We start from the raw sequence: 25,634 nt of genomic DNA, 5'->3' as shown, positions 1-25,634 counted from the left end.
CCTCCACCCTGTTCTCCTCCAGTCTCCTGAAGGCTGCCTCCACCCTGTTCGGTGGAGGCAGCATTGTTATGCTCTGAATGCCAGGGGCTGGTGTGGTGCTCTGAATGGTACTGCCAGGGGCTGGTGTGGTGCTCTGAATGGTACTGCCAGGGGCTGGTGTGGTGCTCTGAATGGTACTGCCAGGGTCTGGTGTGGTGCTCTGAATGGTACTGCCAGGGGCTGGTGTGGTGCTCTGAATGGTACTGCCAGGGGCTGGTGTGGTGCTCTGAATGGTAATGCCAGGGGCAGTGGTCTGAAAGATAGTCAGGGGCTTGATATTCTGGAGGGGCCTCTACCCAGTCAGGGACTGGTCTAACAGGGACCTCATTAGAGGCCTTTACGCAGTCAGGGGCTAGTCTAACAGGGGCCTCATTAGAGGCCTCTACCCAGTCAGGGGCTGATCTAACAGGGGCTTCTATAGGGGCCTCTACCCAGTCAGGGGCTGGTCTAACAGGGGCCTCATTAGAGGCCTCTACCCAGTCAGGGGCTGATCTAACAGGGGCTTCTATAGGGGCCTCTACCCAGTCAGGGGCTGGTCTAACAGGGGCCTCATTAGAGGCCTCTACCCAGTCAGGGGCTGATCTAACAGGGGCTTCTATAGGGGCCTCTACCCAGTCAGGGGCTGGTCTAACAGGGGCCTCATTAGAGGCCTCTACCCAGTCAGGGGCTGATCTAACAGGGGCTTCTATAGGGGCCTCTACCCAGTCAGGGGCTGGTCTAACAGGGGCCTCATTAGAGGCCTTTACCGTAGTCTGTGACATGATTACACCTGACCTTCTGACCTAGTCCCTTACGCCCCCTGACAACCCTTCAGAGTTATGCTCACCAATCTGAAAAAACTGCAGTCTTTCTTCAACAATATCCCGCTTGCTCATGTCAATCGCACCACTGCGAGTCATCTCAAACATCTTCCCTTCATGGAAGGGAAATGGGTTTGGCTCGCTAGTTGGCGTGGTGCTATCATCGGTCGGGGTTCTGGCAGGGGTCGTGTCTGGGGTCGTGGCCTGTGACCTGTCGTCTGCTGCCAGCCCAAACGGCTTCGGCTCGTCGTCTTTGGCGTCAACCACTTCATTGTCTCCTCCTATACTGGACCAGGGGTCAAAGTCCAGCCCTTTAGTAGCAACAGTTTTAAACGGAGAGTCAAACGCCTCCTCTAGCTTGTAACTAAAGTACGTATCAGAAAAGCCATCGTTGTCCTTCTGGTCCTGAGAGCTGGCCCCATCTGTTTTGATGTCAACTGGATCACTTTTATCTTGATCCTTTTTGCATTCCTCCTCCGGGGTTTTTTCCTCTTCAATGGCCTCTAGTTTGGTCTGACTGAAGGAGCGGTCGCAGGACCGGAGCACGCTGTCTGAGGTCCACACGTCCTTCCTGCTGTCCGGCAGGCTGAAGGGTTTAGTGTCCATCTCACACAGACCATCATCCTCATCCTGCATGTCATACCCATCCAGGGAGTCGATCTCAGTAGCGTCAGTGTCATGAGAGAACTCTGCCGTCGTGGCGATAGAACAGTCTGTTATGGACTGGTCATTTCCATTCTGTTCAGAGTCGTACTCATCTGTTTTACCAGCTTCACACGTTCCATTAGTTCTGTTCGTTCCTGGCTCTTTGTTGTTTCTGTTTTTATCCTGTTTTGGGGATTTGGACCCATTCTTGATCTCCTGTTCCTGCTCTTCTGAGATCTTAAAGGTGTATTTCTTAAAGGAGATGGGCTGGAAGACGGACTCATCGTCACTAGAGTCACTGTCGTCAGCCCCGGGGGGGACCGGGGAGGGGGGCTGGACTCTGATGATGGGCTCCGTGAGGAGGTGTTTATCATGCTCTTCCTGGAGGTTGACCTCCATCATCTCCGCCTCAGAGGAACCACATGATCCCGTCTTCTTCTTCTTCTCAGGGCTGGACTGCTCAGAGTCCAGGGGAGGCGGAGGAGGGAACTGGATGTATGCTACTCCTTTGTCTTTAGGTGTCTGTCCGGCCTGGTGGTTTCCATTCTTAAGGTCAGCTGCTGTGACATTAGGTGTCTCTGGTCTGAAGTCCTTGAAGGAAAATACCTGGCCCTGCTCCTCCTCTGAGGAGTCCTCAGAGACCTCTGGGATAGGGCTAGGCTGGAAGGGAGTGAAGCCCAGGATGGAGTCTGGTGTTCTGGAGGTGAGGTCATAGCTGATCTCCTCTGAGCTAGGGGTCTCCGGGGTGAGGGGACTCTTCCCTGAGCTGTCTATGAAAGATACCTGCTCTAGCGTGTCATCGTCAGGACTGGCCTGAGGCGAAGAGGGCTGTTTCTGTTTGTACAGTACTCCTCCTCTGCCCTCTCTCTCTCCCTGCCTACCCACCTGGACACTCACATAGACAGGTAATGTTTTGATGCCTTTGAAGTTTTCTCTGGTGGTGGTTTTCTCTGGTGCTAATCTCTCTTGTATTTCTCTTGTGCAAGTGTCACGCACATTGTTCAAGTTAGAATCTTTTGGTGCATTATCTAATATTTCAAGAGATGTGTCTGTTAGTTCTTCTGTCTTTGTAGGGCTTGTTACTGGGCTGACCTGCATTCTGTTCTTATTTAGTATGGGGATTTGGGATGTCTTTTCAGATGGCTTAGTTACTGTGTCTTGTTTTGCTTTCTCTGACTGGTCGCTGTCTGAGTGACTAGACACAGACCTGACTGGGATCTGGGACTCTGTCTTTCTTCTAAGATTCTTGTTTTGTGCATCCCCGTGGTCTTTAGACACAGGCTCAGAATGAGCAACCCTATTGGTTGTGGGACTTGATGCAACATGTTTGGAAGGAGAATCCCTCATAGAAATGTGTTCTTTTTCAACTTCCCCACCGTTCTCCTTGGGTGTGTCATGTGTAGGACTATGTGATGGTGGACCCTTTACACCCTTACTGATCCCAATGGCCTGACTCTCCTGGCTCAATGGGCTTGTTTTCTCTGATTCTTTATCAGTCTGACCTGTTAGGTGTTTTTGGGCTGTGGTGTATGGTAGGTTCTTATTAGTCAGTTTGTCTCCTGATTGTTTTGGGGCAGCTGATGAGACAACTGACTTACTGCTATTGGAGGCAGGTCCTTTGAGTTTCTCTGGAATCTTTTTAAAAGGACTTCCTTCCTCTGTGGCCTCAGACCCTTTAGTTGTCTTTCCTCCAGTGAACAGTTGATTGACTGGCAGCTTGTTCTCCTGCAGCATGCTGACTGGGGGTGTGGACTGTACTAGCTGAGGACTACTGTTATCTTGGTTCTGAGCCTCTGATTCAAACTTCATCCTAACAGAGCTCACTCTAGAGAAGGAGGCTTTAACCTCGGTTGGCTCAGACCGTTCCTCCGCCTTTGTCTGCTGTTTGGATGTATCCTCACTGAAGCGGGAGAGAACAGCTCTCTCTGGACTGTTGGGTAGACTAGAGGTCTTATTACTGAACAGTTTGTTCCCCCTTCCCTTGCCCCACTCCTCCCCCTCTGCCCTGGCTTTCTGCTGTGTTTTCTCTGGGCTATTACAGGTGGAGCTGGGCCCAGACCTGGTCTCCCTGGGGTCTCTCTTTGGAGGCTTTTTCTCCGGGGATTGCAGCTCGTCGTTCAGTTTCTCAGTTTTGTCACGGAAAAACTGAGAGACCTCGCTTAGTTTCTCCTCAGCTTCCTTGACAGTTTGATCCACGCGGTCCTCGTAGATGAGCTTCTCTCTGTTCCTGTCCAGCTTGTCCTCAGTGAAACGCATCCACACTGCATGTTTTGGGCTGCCTGGCTCTGTGGTGTAATGCAACACTGTCACTTTGTCAAACTTGTCATCCTTATGAGAACATTTACCTGACTTAGAGGATGTATCCTTTGATGACTTGAAAGTGAACTCTCTCCTGGGCAGGGCCTCTTTCTCACCGTAATCGCTCTCTGCCCCATGCGACTCTGAGGTAATTTGGTGTGTTTGGTCAGCCATAGAGTCCTCTGTATCAGAATGGGATATGTCTAGCTTCTCAGAATGGAGCATCTTCTCAGCGAACCTGTAAGACTCTCCCCTGAGTTCAGAGAGTTCGTCATCGTGATACTCTACAGAGTGCTGGCTGAGCAGTTTGAGAGCTTTGTAGGAGTCATCGGCCATGAGCTGAGCGGAGCTGGGCCGGCTGTCATTGGCAGTAAGCTCCTCCCCTTCCTGCTGCGCCTCGTCGTAATCAGGCAGTTCTTGGATTCTGTCTCCTTTATAGAAATAAGAGTCTGGAATCTTCTTGGTCTCCCTGATAATCACCTCAGTTGGTTGGAATGTGTTTCCCTCTTTTTCTATGTGAACCTCCATTATTCTTTTGGCTTTAGTGTCATTATCAATGAACCTGGGGGTGAGTTCATCCCCTTTGACAGAGTCCTGGCCAGCCTTGTGCTCAAACAGTCCAGCTAGTTCTTTGGAGGGGTCCCTTCCGGACTGGAATGCTTTCATGATGTCTCTGACTGACATGGTCTCCTCGATCCTCTCTGAGCCGTCTTTCAGCTGCGGCTTGTGGTAAACCATGCGCGTCGTGGTGGTGATGTGTGTCTCCTCTTTGAGCCTCATGGTCTTGCTAACGACAGAGTCAGAGTCGTCAGACACTTTGATCTGGAATGATTTGACTTTGTCTTTGATGGAGGCGGCGGAGGCCTCTGGTTCAATGCAGGCCGGCGATGCTGAGGCCGCCTCCTCCATCTGCACCTCACAGGGTTCGTCTGGGTGCTCGTAGCTCCTGATATGGACCACCTCGGTCCTAGTCTCGGTGATGCAGGGGGGGATGGGGTCAGTGAAGGGGGGTTTGGGCCCGGTGCTCTCTGCACTTTGGGGGGCTGAAGGAGTCTTTTCACTCCTGGTTTCAAAGCCGCTGTCTGACAGAGGGCTCTTATCCAGCTCATGAGATAAGTCCTCTGGTGACTCCAATATGGCGTCAGGTCCATAATATGACTCTGCTAGTTTACATAAGTCTTTCTCAGAGGCAGAGGTACGCATGCCTGGAGGAGGCATCTTGAGTTTTTTTAGTTTCTGTTTGTCCTCCCCTTCCCTTTTTGCCTCCTCATATCTGCTCTTCATCTCGGCCATCTTAGAAAGAGAACTAGCACCTATCTCATTGGCCAGGTAGTCAACAACCTTGGCTAAATTCAACTCTTTACTGGGCATAGACTGGGGCCTAAAGGAGAGTGTGTTAGCGTCAAACGGAGGGTGAAAGAATTCCTTAGCACTTTGCTGGGCTTCCTCTAACTCATCTTTAGAGAACTCCTCCCACTCCTCCTCGGAGGCCTTCCCTCTACAGGCTTGACTATCACTCACCACGTCCTTGGTCAGTATCTCACTGACTTTAACTAGATCCTCCTTCACTTTCTCTACTATGGTGAAGGGCTCCTCATCCTCCATCTTAGGCTCTTTAGGGGTCTGAGACTGAACGTTCCTGGCTGTTCTGGGGTCAGTCTGCAAGATGGCCGTCATCCTGATCAGGTCCTCCTTCATATCGGCCACGTCTTTCAGGATGTCCTGATTGGAGGATAGGGAGGAGGGTGGGGTTAGAGTGAGCCCTGGAGGGGTGATGTAAGGAGGGGACTTCACTGCCGTCTTTGACCTGCGAGAGTCTGCAGGCGACATCTTCAGCGACCCAGGCCCTTTTTTTATTTGGGACTCGTTCGCAACACTGAGAAAAGAGTATACAGGTACCGTCATCGTATTGGATGTTGCTGAGGTGGTGGAAGAGGTTTGAGACCTCATATTGGATGTTGCTGAGGTGGTGGAAGAGGTTTGACACCTCATATTGGATGTTGCTGAGGTGGTGGAAGAGGTTTGAGACCTCGTAGAGCCGTAGACTGAAGTTGAGGTGTTAGATCTACGTGAGGACACTGATTTGAGTGTTCCGTACCCTGAAGAGTTAAATGTCCTTTCAGCCTCATTTATAGCTGCACTGACACTGGAAGTGGCGGCGTGAGTGGTGGTCTGTATCCTCTCCTGCAGACTGCTAGACCTATCAGAGAGCAAACAGGAGCAGGGGGAGGAGGGAGACGGGGAGGAGGACTGAGAAGAAGAGGCGTACTTCATGGGAGAAACTAATCCATTCACCATAGCAGAGGCTTCTGAGGAGTGGGCTGGTGAGGACAGAGAGGGGAGGGGCTTCCCCTTAGAGCCTTCTGAGGAGTGGGCTGGTGAGGACAGAGAGGGGAGGGGCTTCCCCTTAGACGTAGCTGAAGTAATGGACAGACCAGCGATGGTTCTGACAGGGGAGGAGGTTGAGGAGGACAGGCCAGCGATGGTTCTGACAGGGGAGGAGGATGAAGAGGACAGGCCAGCGATGGTTCTGACAGGGGAGGAGGATGAGGAGGACAGACCAGCGATGGTTCTGACAGGGGAGGAGGATGAAGACGACAGGACTGATTTGAAGGGTAAATTAGAGGCTGGGGTGGTCCTGGAAGAAAATGGGGTGGATAGTCCTTTAATGAAGACAGGATCTGCTCCAGGTTTAGAGGAAGAGGACACCAGACTGGCAGAGACCTGGACCGGGTACTGGGCCTGCTGTACAACAGTCTTAATAGGGGAGGTCATAGTTCTATAGGATCTGACAGGTAAAGAAGCTATGTCGCCAGAGGACTTGACTGAATGTGACGGTGAGGCTCCGAGGGTGGATTTGATTGGCGAGGCGGAGGAGAGCAACCAGGCAGACTTTAGTGGCGATGCAGATGGTGTGTCGGACGGTGAGCCGGAGAGGGAGCCCAGTCCACACCTTGCTTGGACAGTGTTGGTAAGAGGCGCAGCCGACCATGCCTGGTAAGATCTTGTTGAAAAGACAGGTTTGTGAGTGTAACCAGCAGGCAGCGTTCTTCCTGTGCTTCGCTCAACTGTCTCTTTAAATAAGCAAAATGAAATCCAACAGAAAATCAACAGAAAATGGTTGAAAAAACAGAGAGACCAGAGGGGAAAACACGTGTCAGTGGACGCTTCTATTATCAAGGGAGGAAGAACAATACTTTGATGAAGAGTTGAAATGGGAATGATGGAGCCGTACAGGAAATCTGATCCACTGTGATCCATGGTTACGACAACGTTACACAGCAAGATGGAAAAGAAGCCCAGTGAAGCACATACAGCAAAACAACCACTGAGACCATAACAACTAAACATAACCATGACAACAAGACATAAACACGACAACAAGACATAAACATGACAACAAGACATAAACATGACAACAAGACATAAACATGACAACAAGACATAAACATGACAACAAGACATAAACATGACAACAAGACATAAACATGACAACAAGGCATAAACATGACGACAAGACAAAAACATGACAACAAGACATAACCATGACAACAAGACATAACCATGACAACAAGACATACACATGACAACAAAACATAAACACGACAACAAGGCATAAACACGACAACAAGACATAAACATGACAACAAGACATAAACATGACAACAAGACAGAAACACGACAACAAGACATAAACACGACAACAAGACATAAACACGACAACAAGACATAAACACGACAACACGACAACAAGACATAAACATGACAACAAGACATAAACATATAAACACGACAACAAGACATAAACACGACAACAAGACATAAACACGACAACAAGACATAAACACGACAACAAGACATAAACACGACAACAAGACATAAACACGACAACAAGACATAAACACGACAACAAGACATAAACATGACAACAAGACATACACATGGCAACAAGACATAAACATGACAACAAGACATACACATGACAACAAGACATAAACACGACAACAAGACATAAACATGACAACAAGACATAAACATGACAACAAGACATAAACATGACAACAAGACATAAACATGACAACAAGGCATAAACATGACGACAAGACAAAAACATGACAACAAGACATAACCATGACAACAAGACATAACCATGACAACAAGACATACACATGACAACAAGACATAAACACGACAACAAGGCATAAACACGACAACAAGACATAAACATGACAACAAGACATAAACATGACAACAAGACATAAACATGACAACAAGACATAAACACGACAACAAGACATAAACACGACAACAAGACATAAACACGACAACAAGACTTAAACACGACAACAAGACATAAACATGACAACACGACAACAAGACATAAACACGACAACAAGACATAAACATGACAACAAGACATACACATGGCAACAAGACATAAACATGACAACAAGACATACACATGACAACAATACATAAACACGACAACAAGACATAAACATGACAACAAGACATAAACACGGCAACAAGACATAAACATGACAACAAGACATAAACATGACAACAAGACATAAACACGACAACAAGACATAAACATGACAACCAGATATAAACAAGGCAACAAGACAAATGCACAGAGAAGCCAGAATAACATCAAACTGTTCTCTGTACACGTTGGATGTGCTACATTCCTCTGGCTAGCAGATCAATCTGTGTCTTTTATCTGTTTGGTCTGATGTTCCACCTTTCCAATCCCCCAATTAGGGTGTTCTGACAAAACAGAGGTAAACACTATACAGAAGCCTCCATCTGTCTGTATCACAGCAAGATATATGGCAGAACACAGCTCTAGGTTTCAGCTCCATGATATCTCTACATGTCATGCAAGACTGAGTGCCCGTAGTGACAAGCGCCTACGGTGGAAACTGTAGCAGCTGAGAGAAAGTCAGTAGCGACCTTCCATGCATTTCCCATCAACAGAAAGGAAACGCTACGCAATCACAAAGCCAATCATTATGTCAATCAAAGCAAAATCTGTATGGCGCGATTTGAGTTATTTTAATACCGGTGAATTAAAAAAAAAATCTTAAATAAAATAAAAACACATTGTGGGCAAACACAGCACAGTACGTTAAAATACTAATCAAACCAAACCATGCAAAGTAAACCATGTCAGAAACGAGCAATGTGGACTTACAATACACGTTATGTAGGTGAGAATATGCAGATATCACATATAAATATGTCCTAGCTATAATATGTATGGTTCTCTCAATATGTTACATGTTAATGCAAATCCACTCCAAGCATATTATTATTGTTATAGAAGTTAGTGAAAATGTCTCACTCACTCGTGGCGGGCTCGGCGAGATAGCTGTAACGCTTACGTAAGGCTAGAGACGTAAAGGTGTGACGTCGCTCTGGCTTTTCAGTCTGCAACAACAACACAACATCAGTTCTCTGTTAGAAGATGGATTACCTGACATTACCTGACTACTCAACTCCTCAGATCAATAGGATCTGAAATGTAGGGTTTTATAAATGACAGTAAATGGTTGTAACTATCTCTGGGTCAACTCGTCAGATCAATAGGATCTGAAATGTAGGGTTTTATAAATGACAGTAAATGGTTGTAGCTATCTCTGGGTCAACTCGTCAGATCAATAGGATCTGAAATGTAGGGTTTTATAACAGACAGTAAATGGTAGTAGCTATCTCTGGGTCAACTCCTCAGATCAATAGGATCTGAAATGGTTTTGTAACAGACAGTAAATGGTTGTAGCTATCTCTGGGTCAACTCCTCAGATCAATAGGATCTGAAATGGTTTTATAACAGACAGTAAATGGTTGTAGCTATCTCTGGGTCAACTCCTCAGATCAATAGGATCTGAAATGGTTTTATAACAGACAGTAAATGGTTGTAGCTATCTCTGGGTGAGTTTACTGACTGTGTCTCTTCTAAGAACTGTGATAACTAAACTGGCCAGTGGTACTACAACACTGTTACAGTAAAACACTATACATCCTTAACGGTAGACGATTAACAACATATGTAAAGGAAATCAACCATGAATTAATTTCCTTTGGCTTATTGGTCATGTAGAAAAGCGTTCTTATTCAAATGTAAGCAGTAAATCCCCAACAGCTCTGCATGGTTAACTTCAGAGTGTTTTCCTAAAGGGACAGATCAGGGGACATGGATGGGTGGGTGGAGGTAGAGCCATGGGGTTTACATCGGCACACATCATGCAGTATGTACATGCTAACAGTTCAGGAGCTTTTACAGAAGCAGAGCTAGATGATCCAATGGCAGCAGCAGAGGACGCTGTGCCTTATTGAACAGCACAGAGCAGGGCCTTATTGAACAGCACAGAGCAGTGCCTTATTGAGCAGCACAGAGCAGTGGCTTGTTGAACAGCACAGAGCAGTGCCTTATTGAACAGCACAGAGAAGTGGCTTGTTGAACAGCACAGAGCAGTGCCTTATTGAACAGCACAGAGAAGTGGCTTGTTGAACAGCACAGAGCAGTGCCTTATTGAACAGCACAGAGAAGTGCCCTATTGAACAGCACAGAGCAGTGCCTTATTGAACAGCACAGAGAAGTGCCTTATTGAACAGCACAGAGCAGTGCCTTATTGAACAGCACAGAGAAGTGGCTTGTTGAACAGCACAGAGCAGTGCCTTATTGAACAGCACAGAGAAGTGCCTTATTGAACAGCACAGAGCAGTGCCTTATTGAACAGCACAGAGAAGTGGCTTGTTGAACAGCACAGAGCAGTGCCTTATTGAACAGCACAGAGAAGTGGCTTGTTGAACAGCACAGAGCAGTGCCTTATTGAACAGCACAGAGAAGTGGCTTGTTGAACAGCACAGAGCAGTGCCTTATTGAACAGCACAGAGAAGTGGCTTGTTGAACAGCACAGAGCAGTGCCTTATTGAACAGCACAGAGCAGTGCCTTATTGAACAGCACAGAGCAGTGCCTTATTGAACAGCACAGAGAAGTGGCTTATTGAACAGCACAGAGAAGTGGCTTGTTGAACAGCACAGAGCAGTGCCTTATTGACCAGCACAGAGCAGTGCCTTATTGAACAGCACAGAGCAGTGCCTTATTGACCAGCACAGAGCAGTGCCTTATTGAACAGCACAGAGCAGTGCCTTATTGAACAGCTAGGTCGCCAGAGAAGCACAGCCATGGAGGTACAGGGGTAAAGGTCACCAGGGTACTGTATATTACCTCTTCATCTGGGTCTGCCTCCATTTCCTTGGGTTCCCAAGATGCATTGCAGAAACAGGCGGAATAAGGAGGGGGATGGACAGGATGTGAAAAGGAGTGATTGACAGAAACAGTTAGAGAAGCCACCGCAAAGCCAGCAAAGAAAAACACAGAAAACAACAGCATTGAAAATCCAACACTTACAGCAGATTACAAGCCACAGAAACCACGGCAACAACCACAAAGTCAGCCAGTTGAAAAGAGCAAGGAACCAAAGCATGAAGTCCCAAATCAGATGGGAGATTTGGTTGGCTAGGAAACAGCCAGAGATAACCACTACGAAGCTCAAAACAGATAAAAGACACACTCGGGCAGCACTTCACCTCTAGCCTCCTGCTCTATCCCCCTGAATGACGATGAGATGATATGGACCACAGCCATGACAACAGCTGCTTACCTTCTTCAGCGCAGGGAGGGTGATGTTCAGGTTACACACGGCCGTCTGGGGGAGACCCTTAGCGGTCTTAGTGGTCTCCTTCAGGAATGTCAGACGGCCACACGGCTCCTGGCTGTTGTCTCGGACCTACAGAGGAACCACAGCGTTTAGGGGATATTCACGACATGACAGAATGCTCACAGTTTACTTAATGCTATAGATCAACTCTACTACTGGGATGTCAGGAAACCTGAGTTCCTGAGGGTAAAATGAGTTCATGAAGGGAGGAAACTCATTAAAACCCGTGATCCAGTTCAGTAGGTATGGACAGGGTCAGAATGGACCTGTTGAAGGGGTCACAGGATCCAGAGGGAAGGAAAGCCCAGTTTCTGCAGCAGAGTTCAGGAAGCCAGTGATCCAGTTCAGTAGGTATGGACAGGGTCAGAATGGACCTGTTGGAGGAGGTCACAGGATCCAGAGGGAAGGTAGGCCCTGTTTCTACAGCAGAGTTCAGGAAGCCAGTGATCCAGTTCAGTAGGTATGGACAGGGTCAGAATGGACCTGTTGGAGGGGTCACAGGATCCAGAGGGAAGGAAAGCCCTGTTTCTTCAGCAGAGTTCAGGAAGCCAGTGACAGATCAATGAGAGGCAGGATGGGACTAGGTTATGGCCTCCAGGCCTTGTTCTAAAGCTGTTTGTTCCTATCAGTACTGGTTCCGTTGCAGCCTCCTACCCAGGCCATGAGTCAGTGGAGAACATCAAGCAGTCTCGTACCCAGGCCATGAGTCGGTGGAGAACATCAAGCAGTCTCATACCCAGGCCATGAGTCGGTGGAGAACATCAAGCACCCTCCTACCCAGGCCATGAGTCAGTGGAGAACATCAAGCAGTCTCGTACCCAGGCCATGAGTCGGTGGAGAACATCAAGCAGTCTCGTACCCAGGCCATGAGTCGGTGGAGAACATCAAGCAGTCTCGTACCCAGGCCATGAGTCAGTGGAGAACATCAAGCAGTCTCATACCCAGGCCATGAGTCGGTGGAGAACATCAAGCAGTCTCCTACCCAGGCCATGAGTCAGTAGAGGACATCAAGCAGTCTCCTACCCAGGCCATGAGTCAGTGGAGAACATCAAGCTGTCTCATACCCAGGCCATGAGTCGGTGGAGAACATCAAGCAGTCTCCTACCTAGGCCATGAGTCAGTGGAGGACATCAAGCAGTCTCCTACCCAGGCCATGAGTCAGTGGAGAACATCAAGCAGTCTCCTATCCAGGCCATGAGTCAGTGGAGGACATCAAGCAGCCTCCTACCCAGGCCATGAGTCACTGGAGGACATCAAGCAGTCTCCTACCCAGGCCATGAGTCAGTGGAGAACATCAAGCAGTCTCCTATCCAGGCCATGAGTCAGTGGAGGACATCAAGCAGCCTCCTACCCAGGCCATGAGTCAGTGGAGGACATCAAGCAGCCTCCTACCCAGGCCATGAGTCAGTGGAGGACATCAAGCAGTCTCCTACCCAGGCCATGAGTCAGTGGAGAACATCAAGCAGCCTCCTACCCAGGCCATGAGTCAGTGGAGAACATCAAGCAGTCTCCTACCCAGGCCATGAGTCAGTGGAGGACATCAAGCAGTCTCCTACCCAGGCCATGAGTCAGTGGAGAACATCAAGCAGTCTCCTACCCAGGCCATGAGTCAGTGGAGAACATCAAGCAGCCTCCTACCCAGGCCATGAGTCAGTGGAGAACATCAAGACAGTAGTATAGTATATGTACCTTCACACAGAAAGGAAGCCGGTTCTCTTTGAATGCGTAGAAGTTGAGCACCAGTAGCTGTCCAGCCTTGGTCAGAGGAGCTAAGTTACCATAGCAGTCCACATAGATGGGCCTCCCCTCCAGAACCTAGGAGACAACAGCATAATGACATCCTGTTCACACAGCTTGGTCTAACCATACAGTGTTCAAGTCCTTCTAGAATCATGTCTGGTGCAGGAATACATTCCATTGTGATGGATGAGAGCAGGAGATGTACATTGGAAGTGAGAGCAGCAGGTGAAACCCACCTCGATGTCTTTGCTCCTGGCCACCTCCTCAAAGTTCTCCTGCTGTTCCAGGGTTTTGTCCACCTTGTCGTCTGTCATACAGAAGCAGCGCAGGCGGGACTCCATAGGGTCGTTCATCTTGGCGAACACCACGAACTTGGCCATGTAAGGAACACAGATGAGCTCTCTGTACAGCTGGGTGGCCAGGCCTACAGTCTCTGGGATCTGGTGGCAGTCAGCAAGCCAGAACCTGAAAAACACACAGGACAGAGGACAGATACAGGTTAGAAACACACACAGGACTTAGGACAGATACAGGTTAGAAACACACACAGAACAGAGGACAGATACAGGTTAGAAAAACACACAGAACAGAGGACAGATACAGGTTAGAAAAACACACACAGAACAGAGGACAGATACAGGTTAGAAAAACACACAGGACAGAGGACAGATACAGGTTAGAAACACACACAGGACAGATACAGGTTAGAAACACACACAGAACAGATACAGGTTAGAAACACACACAGAACAGAGGACAATGACAGGTTAGAAACAAACACATGTCATCTGTAGTATAATAACACTGAGAATACATCATGTCATCTGTAGTATAATAACACTGAGAATACATCATGTCATCTGTAGTATAATAACACTGAGAATACATCATGTCATCTGTAGTATAATAACACTGAGAATACATCATGTCATCTGTAGTATAATAACACTGAGAATACATCATGCCATCTGTAGTATAATAACACTGAGAATACATCATGACATCTGTAGTATAATAACACTGAGAATACATCATGTCATCTGTAGTATAATAACACTGAGAATACATCATGTCATCTGTAGTATAATAACACTGAGAATACATCATGTCATCTGTAGTATAATAACACTGAGAATACATCATGACATCTGTAGTATAATAACACTGAGAATACACCATGTCATCTGTAGTATAATAACACTGAGAATACATCATGTCATCTGTAGTATAATAACACTGAGAATACATCATGTCATCTGTAGTATAATAACACTGAGAATACATCATGTCATCTGTAGTATAATAACACTGAGAATACATCATGACATCTGTAGTATAATAACACTGAGAATACATCATGTCATCTGTAGTATAATAACACTGAGAATACATCATGACATCTGTAGTATAATAACACTGAGAATACACCATGTCATCTGTAACATTGTGTTAATATTTAAGCTTTTAGAGTATAAACCACATGGAAAGTAAATGGACTTAACAACCCAGTAAAGCCAATTTTGTTACCTGGCAGAGACATTGGTAGTGAAGGAGACACAGTCTTACCTGGCAGAGACATTGGTAGTGAAGGAGAACAGTCTTACCTGGCAGAGACATTGGTAGTGAAGGAGAACAGTCTTACCTGGCAGAGACATTGGTAGTGAAGGAGACAGTCTTACCTGGCAGAGACATTGTTAGTGAAGGAGACAGTCTTACCTGGCAGAGACATTGTTAGTGAAGGAGACAGTCTTACCTGGCAGAGACATTGGTAGTGAAGGAGACACAGTCTTACCTGGCAGAGACATTGGTAGTGAAGGAGAACAGTCTTACCTGGCAGAGACATTGGTAGTGAACGAGAACAGTCTTACCTGGCAGAGACGTTGGTAGTGAACGAGAACAGTCTTACCTGGCAGAGACGTTGGTAGTGAAGGAGACACAGTCTTACCTGGCAGAGACATTGGTGGTGAAGGAGAACAGTCTTACCTGGCAGAGACATTGGTGGTGAAGGAGACACAGTCTTACCTGGCAGAGACATTGGTAGTGAAGGAGACACAGTCTTACCTGGCAGAGACATTGGTAGTGAAGGAGACACAGTCTTACCTGGCAGAGACATTGGTGGTGAAGGAGAACAGTCTTACCTGGCAGAGACATTGGTGGTGAAGGAGACACAGTCTTACCTGGCAGAGACATTGGTAGTGAAGGAGACACAGTCTTACCTGGCAGAGACATTGGTGGTGAAGGAGACACAGTCTTACCTGGCAGAGACATTGGTAGTGAAGGAGACACATTCTTACCTGGCAGAGACATTGGTAGTGAAGGAGACACAGTCTTACCTGGCAGAGACATTGGTAGTGAAGGAGACACAGTCTTACCTGGCAGAGACATTGGTGGTGAAGGAGACACAGTCTTACCTGGCAGAGACATTGGTAGTGAAGGAGAACAGTCTTACCTGGCAGAGACATTGGTGGTGAAGGAGACACAGTCTTACCTGGCAGAGACATTGGTAGTGAAGGAGACACAGTCTTACCTGGCAGAGACATTGGTAGTGAAGGAGAACAGTCTTACCTGGCAGAGACATTGGTGGTGAAGGAGACACAGTCTTACCTGGCAGAGACATTGGTGGTGAAGGAGACACAGTCTTACCTGGCAGAGACATTGGTAGTGAAGGAGACACAGTCTTACCTGGCAGAGACATTGGTGGTGAAGGAGACACAGTCTTACCTGGCAGAGACATTGGTAGTGAAGGAGACACAGTCTTACCTGGCAGAGACATTGGTGGTGAAGGAGACACAGTCTTACCTGGCAGAGACATTGGTAGTGAAGGAGTCACAGTCTTACCTGGCAGAGACATTGGTAGTGAAGGAGACAGTCTTACCTGGCAGAGACATTGGTGGTGAAGGAGACAGTCTTACCTGGCAGAGACATTGGTAGTGAAGGAGACACAGTCGTTGACGAAGGTTAGGGGTGTGGTCCCAGTGATGTCCTCCCATTGGGCAGGAGAGGTTCCGCCGGTGATGCTGCATAGCAACCTCAGGCATGGGGTGGAGTCTCCCTTGTAGCCGTTGCTAACTCCCTCCCCAGACAAGGGCGGGACCGGGATCGTCATGGTGATGGGTTTGTGGAACTTCCTGCGTCGAGGTTCCACCGTCACTATGGGGCTGAATGTCGCCCGGTTACCAAGGATCTTCTTCACCATGTCATCAGGAGCCGGCTGGGCCTAGAACCAATCAGAATTGCCGTTCCACAATTAATACACGCCTCCTATCCTTATTCAACAAGTGATTAATTCTGCTCATAACAACTACAGTAAACAGGTACAGTGTGAGGGTTTACCTGTTCCCAGAACAGTTCAGGTACAGTGTGAGGGTTTACCTGTTCTCAGAACAGTTCAGGTACAGTGTGATGGTTTACCTGTTCCCAGAACAGTTCAGGTACAGTGTGATGGTTTACCTGTTCCCAGAACAGTTCAGGTACAGTGTGAGGGTTTACCTGTTCCCAGAACAGTTCAGGTACAGTGTGATGGTTTACCTGTTCCCAGAACAGTTCAGGTACAGTGTGAGGGTTTACCTGTTCCCAGAACAGTTCAGGTACAGTGTGATGGTTTACCTGTTCCCAGAACAGTTCAGGTACAGTGTGAGGGTTTACCTGTTCCCAGAACAGTTCAGGTACAGTGTGATGGTTTACCTGTTCTCAGAACAGTTCAGGTACAGTGTGAGGGTTTACCTGTTCTCAGAACAGTTCAGGTACAGTGTGATGGTTTACCTGTTCCCAGAACAGTTCAGGTACAGTGTGATGGTTTACCTGTTCCCAGAACAGTTCAGGTACAGTGTGAGGGTTTACCTGTTCCCAGAACAGTTCAGGTACAGTGTGATGGTTTACCTGTTCCCAGAACAGTTCAGGTACAGTGTGAGGGTTTACCTGTTCTCAGAACAGTTCAGGTACAGTGTGAGGGTTTACCTGTTCCCAGAACAGTTCAGGTACAGTGTGATGGTTTACCTGTTCCCAGAACAGTTCAGGTACAGTGTGAGGGTTTACCTGTTCCCAGAACAGTTCAGGTACAGTGTGAGGGTTTACCTGTTCCCAGAACAGTTCAGGTACAGTGTGAGGGTTTACCTGTTCACAGAACAGTTCAGGTACAGTGTGAGGGTTTACCTGTTCCCAGAACAGTTCAGGTACAGTGTGAGGGTTTACCTGTTCCCAGAACAGTTCAGGTACAGTGTGAGGGTTTACCTGTTCCCAGAACAGTTCAGGTACAGTGTGAGGGTTTACCTGTTCCCAGAACAGTTCAGGTACAGTGTGAGGGTTTACCTGTTCCCAGAACAGTTCAGGTACAGTGTGAGGGTTTACCTGTTCCCAGAACAGTTCAGGTACAGTGTGAGGGTTTACCTGTTCCCAGAACAGTTCAGGTACAGTGTGATGGTTTACCTGTTCCCAGAACAGTTCAGGTACAGTGTGAGGGTTTACCTGTTCCCAGAACAGTTCAGGTACAGTGTGAGGGTTTACCTGTTCCCAGAACAGTTCAGGTACAGTGTGATGGTTTACCTGTTCCCAGAACAGTTCAGGTACAGTGTGAGGGTTTACCTGTTCCCAGAACAGTTCAGGTACAGTGTGATGGTTTACCTGTTCCCAGAACAGTTCAGGTACAGTGTGATGGTTTACCTGTTCCCAGAACAGTTCAGGTACAGTGTGAGGGTTTACCTGTTCCCAGAACAGTTCAGGTACAGTGTGATGGTTTACCTGTTCCCAGAACAGTTCAGGTACAGTGTGATGGTTTACCTGTTCCCAGAACAGTTCAGGTACAGTGTGAGGGTTTACCTGTTCCCAGAACAGTTCAGGTACAGTGTGAGGGTTTACCTGTTCCCAGAACAGTTCAGGTACAGTGTGAGGGTTTACCTGTTCCCAGAACAGTTCAGCACAGTGACCAGACCAACCTGCAGTCCCACACGTATCTTCTTGGTGAGCGCCCCCTCGGGGAAGGAGGCCTGGACCAATGGGAGTGTCAGGCTGGACAGGACTCCTCCCTCAGGGCCCATCTGGCTGCTCTCCTGTCTGATACGAGACACCACCGCAAAGTACTGTGGGAAATCCTTGGTGATGATACGACAGATACGCTTCTTCTCCAGGACCTCGGCACTGTCCAGCTCTGTGGAGGTGGAGACAACAGAATGATTATCACACTGAACTGTGCAGCTCTGTGGAGGTAGAGACAACAGACTGGTTATCACACTGAACTGTCCAGCTCTGTGGAGGTGGAGACAACAGACTGGTTATCACACTGAACTGTCCAGCTCTGTGGAGGTGGAGACAACAGACTGGTTATCACACTGAACTGTCCAGCTCTGTGGAGGTGGAGACAACAGACTGATTATCACACTGAACTGTCCAGCTCTGTGGAGGTGGAGACAACAGACTGGTTATCACACTGAACTGTCCAGCTCTGTGGAGGTAGAGACAACAGACTGGTTATCACACTGAACTGTCCAGCTCTGTGGAGGTAGAGACAACAGACTGGTTATCACACTGAACTGTGCAGCTCTGTGGAGGTAGAGACAACAGACTGATTATCACACTGAACTGTCCAGCTCTGTGGAGGTGGAGACAACAGACTGGTTATCACACTGAACTGTCCAGCTCTGTGGAGGTAGAGACAACAGACTGGTTATCACACTGAACTGTCCAGCTCTGTGGAGGTAGAGACAACAGAATGGTTATCACACTGAACTGTCCAGCTCTGTGGAGGTAGAGACAACAGAATGATTATCACACTGAACTGTCCAGCTCTGTGGAGGTGGAGACAACAGACTGGTTATCACACTGAACTGTCCAGCTCTGTGGAGGTGGAGACAACAGACTGGTTATCACACTGAACTGTCCAGCTCTGTGGAGGTAGAGACAACAGACTGGTTATCACACTGAACTGTCCAGCTCTGTGGAGGTGGAGACAACAGACTGGTTATCACACTGAACTGTCCAGCTCTGTGGAGGTGGAGACAACAGACTGGTTATCACACTGAACTGTCCAGCTCTGTGGAGGTAGAGACAACAGACTGGTTATCACACTGAACTGTCCAGCTCTGTGGAGGTAGAGACAACAGACTGGTTATCACACTGAACTGTCCAGCTCTGTGGAGGTAGAGACAACAGACTGGTTATCACACTGAACTGTCCAGCTCTGTGGAGGTAGAGACAACAGACTGGTTATCACACTGAACTGTCCAGCTCTGTGGAGGTAGAGACAACAGACTGGTTATCACACTGAACTGTCCAGCTCTGTGGAGGTAGAGACAACAGACTGGTTATCACACTGAACTGTCCAGCTCTGTGGAGGTGGAGACAACAGACTGATTATCACACTGAACTGTCCAGCTCTGTGGAGGTGGAGACAACAGACTGATTATTACACTGAACTGTCCAGCTCTGTGGAGGTAGAGACAACAGACTGATTATCACACTGAACTGTCCAGCTCTGTGGAGGTAGAGACACCAGACTGATTATCACACTGAACTGTCCAGCTCTGTGGAGGTAGAGACAACAGACTGATTATCACACTGAACTGTCCAGCTCTGTGGAGGTAGAGACAACAGACTGATTATCACACTGAACTGTGCAGCTCTGTGGAGGTAGAGACAACAGACTGGTTATCACACTGAACTGTCCAGCTCTGTGGAGGTAGAGACAACATACTGATTATCACACTGAACTGTCCAGCTCTGTGGAGGTAGAGACAACAGACTGGTTATTACACTGAACTGTCCAGCTCTGTGGAGGTAGAGACAACAGACTGATTATCACACTGAACTGTCCAGCTCTGTGGAGGTAGAGACAACAGACTGATTATCACACTGAACTGTCCAGCTCTGTGGAGGTAGAGACAACAGACTGATTATCACACTGAACTGTGCAGCTCTGTGGAGGTAGAGACAACAGACTGGTTATCACACTGAACTGTCCAGCTCTGTGGAGGTAGAGACAACAGACTGGTTATCACACTGAACTGTCCAGCTCTGTGGAGGTGGAGACAACAGAATGAACTGTAACAGAATGAATGATGATGACCTCTGTGGAGGTAGATAAAAGTCGATACCTTCATCCATCTCAATGATAGTCCTATAATATAGTCCATACCTTCATCCATCTCAATGATAGTCCTATAAAATAGTCCAAACCTTCATCCATCTCAATGATAGTCCTATAATATAGTCCAAACCTTCATCCATCTCAATGATAGTCCTATAAAATAGTCCAAACCTTCATCCATCTCAATGATAGTCCTATAATATAGTCCATACCTTCATCCATCTCAATGATAGTCCTATAATATAGTCCATACCTTCATCCATCTCAACGATAGTCCTATAATATAGTCCATACCTTCATCCATCTCAATGATAGTCGTATAATATAGTCTAAACCTTCATCCATCTCAATGATAGTCCTATAATATAGTCCATACCTTCATCCATCTCAATGATAGTCGTATAAAATAGTCTAAACCTTCATCCATCTCAATGATAGTCCTATAATATAGTCCATACCTTCATCCATCTCAATGATAGTCCTATAATATAGTCCATACCTTCATCCATCTCAATGATAGTCGTATAATATAGTCTAAACCTTCATCCATCTCAATGATAGTCCTATAATATAGTCCATACCTTCATCCATCTCAATGATAGTCGTATAATATAGTCTAAACCTTCATCCATCTCAATGATAGTCGTATAATATAGTCCATACCTTCATCCATCTCAATGATAGTCCTATAAAATAGTCCAAACCTTCATCCATCTCAATGATAGTCCTATAATATAGTCCAAACCTTCATCCTTCTCAATGATAGTCCTATAAAATAGTCCAAACCTTCATCCATCTCAATGATAGTCCTATAATATAGTCCAAACCGTCATCCATCTCAATGATAGTCCTATAATATAGTCCATACCTTCATCCATGCCGTTGAGCAGCTCATTGAGGTCATCTGTCTTGCAGTCGTACTGATGTTCCTTCCAGGTCTCTCCGTTCTCACTCCTCAGCATGATCAGCTCCCTCTCCTTCCCCCTCATAGAACCAAAATGGGGGATCTCCACGATCACAGGGCTGTAGGGGAAACCACAGGGCTTTCTCAGTGGTTACACAGAAACTACAACACTACAGCCCCAATATGGCCGCCCCCCCCCCTGAGCCGACTGGGATGACAGAGGAGAGGTGAAGATGCTGTTGGTATGATGTCACATGACTTCTCTACTCATATCTGAAGTTGTTGTTGGAGAGGTATTGGAGATGGGAGGTGCACATGCAGACCAAATAGACCTGAAAGGCTTTCATGGTAGCGTTTGTAATGGAATGGGAACATACACTGGGTTTATTAGAACAGACACGATGCAAGGAGCAGTTAGACACGTCTGAAGAGGACGAGAAGCTGCACCATGTGAAGGTAGAGAGACCCAGTATGAGATCTCAGAATGACACAGAACTGGAGAGGAACCAGTGGTGTAGGCAGGATATAACCATATCCTATGAAATGCCACAGAGGAGAATTACACACAGAACATAACTCAAGAGGAAGAATTGATATGTAGCCTCATTTTGTATTTTATATCTAGCAAATTGAAAACTTGTATGAAACAAATGTCAAGTCCCAATCTACTCCCCTTCTGGACATTACGGTGACAGGAGATACTACCTAGTGAGGGGAGTAGAGACGTATCAGAGACTGAGAACATAGAGACCCAGCCTTCTCCATCATTCAGAGCAAAGTTATCTCCATGTGTTAAGGGAGGTTTCAGGCTAGTAACCAAACTTGGGAACGGATCAACAGTCATGATAGCAGGATACTGGTGCAGCAGTGAGTATCATGCCCAACAAGCAGGAAGAGCTGGAACAGCCAGGAGGGGAAAAGCCCAAGCTAGCACAAGCTAACACGCAACACCTTTCAGTGACACACAACGTCCACAGAGCGATTCAACACAGATACCAATGGAGGTGGTTAGAACTCACATGGTCGTGATGGGGATGGTACTAATATAATCTAGCATGGACAGCCTGATGTCTCTCAGTGGTAATCACATGGTCGTGATGGGGATGGTACTAATATAATCTAGCATGGACAGCCTGATGTCTCTCTACGGCAGTGGTAATCACATGGTCGTGATGGGGATGGTACTAATATAATCTAGTATGGACAGCCTGATGTCTCTCAGTGGTAATCACATGGTCATGATGGGGATGGTACTAATATTATCTAGCATGGACAGCCTGATGTCTCTCTGTGGTAATCACATGGTCGTGATGGGGATGGTACTAATATAATCTAGCATGGACAGCCTGATGTCTCTCAGTGGTAATCACATGGTCGTGATGGAGATGGTACGAATATAATCTAGCATGGACAGCCTGATGTCTCTCTACGGCAGTGGTAATCACATGGTCGTGATGGAGATGGTACTAATATAATCTAGCATGGACAGCCTGATGTCTCTCTACGGCAGTGGTAATCACATGGTCGTGATGGGGATGGTACTAATATTATCTAGCATGGACAGCCTGATGTCTCTCAGTGGTAATCACATGGTCGTGATGGGGATGGTACTAATATTATCTAGCATGGACAGCCTGATGTCTCTCTACGGCAGTGGTAATCACATGGTCGTGATGGAGATGGTACTAATATAATCTAGCATGGACAGCCTGATGTCTCTCAGTGGTAATCACATGGTCGTGATGGGGATGGTACTAATATAATCTAGCATGGACAGCCTGATGTCTCTCTACGGCAGTGGTAATCACATGGTCGTGATGGGGATGGTACTAATATAATCTAGCATGGACAGCCTGATGTCTCTCTGTGGTAATCACATGGTCGTGATGGGGATGGTACTAATATTATCTAGCATGGACAGCCTGATGTCTCTTTACGGCAGTGGTAATCACATGGTCGTGATGGGGATGGTACTAATATAATCTAGCATGGACAGCCTGATGTCTCTCTACGGCAGTGGTAATCACATGGTCGTGATGGAGATGGTACTAATATAATCTAGCATGGACAGCCTGATGTCTCTCTACGGCAGTGGTAATCACATGGTCGTGATGGGGATGGTACTAATATTATCTAGCATGGACAGCCTGATGTCTCTCAGTGGTAATCACATGGTCGTGATGGGGATGGTACTAATATTATCTAGCATGGACAGCCTGATGTCTCTCTACGGCAGTGGTAATCACATGGTCGTGATGGAGATGGTACTAATATAATCTAGCATGGACAGCCTGATGTCTCTCAGTGGTAATCACATGGTCGTGATGGGGATGGTACTAATATAATCTAGCATGGACAGCCTGATGTCTCTCTACGGCAGTGGTAATCACATGGTCGTGATGGGGATGGTACTAATATAATCTAGCATGGACAGCCTGATGTCTCTCTGTGGTAATCACATGGTCGTGATGGGGATGGTACTAATATTATCTAGCATGGACAGCCTGATGTCTCTTTACGGCAGTGGTAATCACATGGTCGTGATGGGGATGGTACTAATATAATCTAGCATGGACAGCCTGATGTCTCTCAGTGGTAATCACATGGTCGTGATGGGGATGGTACTAATATAATCTAGCATGGACAGCCTGATGTCTCTCTACGGCAGTGGTAATCACATGGTCGTGATGGGGATGGTACTAATATTATCTAGCATGGACAGCCTGATGTCTCTCAGTGGTAATCACATGGTCGTGATGGGGATGGTACTAATATAATCTAGCATGGACAGCCTGATGTCTCTCTACGGCAGTGGTAATCACATGGTCGTGATGGGGATGGTACTAATATAATCTAGCATGGACAGCCTGATGTCTCTCTGTGGTAATCACATGGTCGTGATGGGGATGGTACTAATATTATCTAGCATGGACAGCCTGATGTCTCTTTACGGCAGTGGTAATCACATGGTCGTGATGGAGATGGTACTAATATAATCTAGCATGGACAGCCTGATGTCTCTCAGTGGTAATCACATGGTCGTGATGGGGATGGTACTAATATAATCTAGCATGGACAGCCTGATGTCTCTCTACGGCAGTGGTAATCACATGGTCGTGATGGGGATGGTACTAATATAATCTAGCATGGACAGCCTGATGTCTCTCTACGGCAGTGGTAATCACATGGTCGTGATGGGGATGGTACTAATATTATCTAGCATGGACAGCCTGATGTCTCTGTATGGCAGTGGTTCCCAAACTGTGGGGCGTGCCCCCCCCCCCCAATCATTTTTTAAATAAAAATAAACTTACTTAAACTTAAATAAACTCTTGAAAGTTGTAATAGTATAATTTTCTAAATTGGGTAGTGCATCATCAGTTCCTCTTGTCATTTTAGCCAATAGATATTGTTGTAATTTTTTAGTCACTCAAATATCACATGAAAACAACGCTTTTAACATGCAAACTTGTCAACACCAACAAGAACAGTGCTTGAGCCCAACAGACGTGGCACACGCACGTGCAGGCCGGGGTGGAGGGTGGGGCACGGGATGTTCCCCGATGCTGGAAAGGGGGGCCCAGAGTGAAAAAGTTTGGGAACCCCTGCTCTATGGGATGGTCCTAATATTATCTATCATGGACAGCCTGATGTCTCTCTAAGGGATGCTGCTCCTACCCAATAAACTTAGTTCCTGGTGGCCCAAGTTGCAGGACTCGGCTAACCAACATCTCTCCATCGTCTAGACATGGGAGCTTTCTAGGAAGGTGCAGTTTACTGAGTCACATCCAAGCAGCAATAAGAGACACAGAAGATGATATGAGCAACAAACTGGCATTCCTACAAAACAGCACATGAACAAATGGCCATCTGACCACACCTAAAGTGGTCTCTGACGCTACCTCTAAGACACCATTAGCATCACTGTGTGGAGGCTAGTTCTGTGACGCTACCTCTAAGACACCATTAGCATCACTGTGTGGAGGCTAGTTCTGTGATGCTACCGCTAAGACATCATTAACATCACTGTGTGGAGGCTAGTTCTGTGACGCTACCTATAAGACACCATTAGCATCACTGTGTGGAGGCTAGTTCTGTGATGCTACCTCTAAGACACCATTAGCATCACTGTGTGGAGGCTAGTTCTGTGACGCTACCTCTAAGACATCATTAGCATCACTGTGTGGAGGCTAGTTCTGTGACGCTACCTCTAAGACATTACCATCACTGTGTGGAGGCTAGTTCTGTGACGCTACCTCTAAGACACCATTAGCATCACTTTGTGGAGGCTAGTTCTGTGATGCTACCTCTAAGACATCATTACCATCACTGTGTGGAGGCTAGTTCTGTGATGCTACCTCTAAGACACCATTAGCATCACTGTGTGGAGGCTAGTTCTGTG

At 47.0% G+C, this 25,634-nt stretch overlaps 1 protein-coding gene across 49 annotated transcripts in view; it reads right to left on the bottom strand.

The window, feature by feature from the left end:
* Positions 1-25,634, bottom strand: part of LOC139571681 (ankyrin-3-like) — a 408,808-nt gene that overhangs the window by 48,622 nt on the left and 334,552 nt on the right. For 32 of the 49 annotated variants that reach the window (XM_071394781.1, XM_071394785.1, XM_071394780.1 and 29 more), the window contains 10 exons: positions 24,911-25,009; positions 21,197-21,351; positions 18,182-18,393; positions 16,163-16,467; positions 13,487-13,715; positions 13,200-13,325; positions 11,454-11,579; positions 11,018-11,044; positions 9,134-9,215; positions 866-6,856 (listed from right to left, as the gene is read on the bottom strand). In XM_071394781.1, the coding sequence (XP_071250882.1) occupies positions 866-6,856; positions 9,134-9,215; positions 11,018-11,044; positions 11,454-11,579; positions 13,200-13,325; positions 13,487-13,715; positions 16,163-16,467; positions 18,182-18,393; positions 21,197-21,351; positions 24,911-25,009 (7,352 nt within the window). The remainder of the gene's footprint in view (positions 1-865; positions 6,857-9,133; positions 9,216-11,017; positions 11,045-11,453; positions 11,580-13,199; positions 13,326-13,486; positions 13,716-16,162; positions 16,468-18,181; positions 18,394-21,196; positions 21,352-24,910; positions 25,010-25,634) is intronic. The other 17 variants (XM_071394789.1, XM_071394791.1, XM_071394817.1 and 14 more) reach the window with 8 other exon arrangements.

Source organism: Salvelinus alpinus, chromosome 3 (assembly GCF_045679555.1).
Source record: "Salvelinus alpinus chromosome 3, SLU_Salpinus.1, whole genome shotgun sequence".
In the NCBI taxonomy this organism is placed as follows: Eukaryota; Metazoa; Chordata; class Actinopteri; order Salmoniformes; family Salmonidae; genus Salvelinus; species Salvelinus alpinus.
The sequence above is the reverse complement of the archived record's forward strand: the minus strand, read 5'-3'. Positions and strand labels throughout refer to the sequence as shown.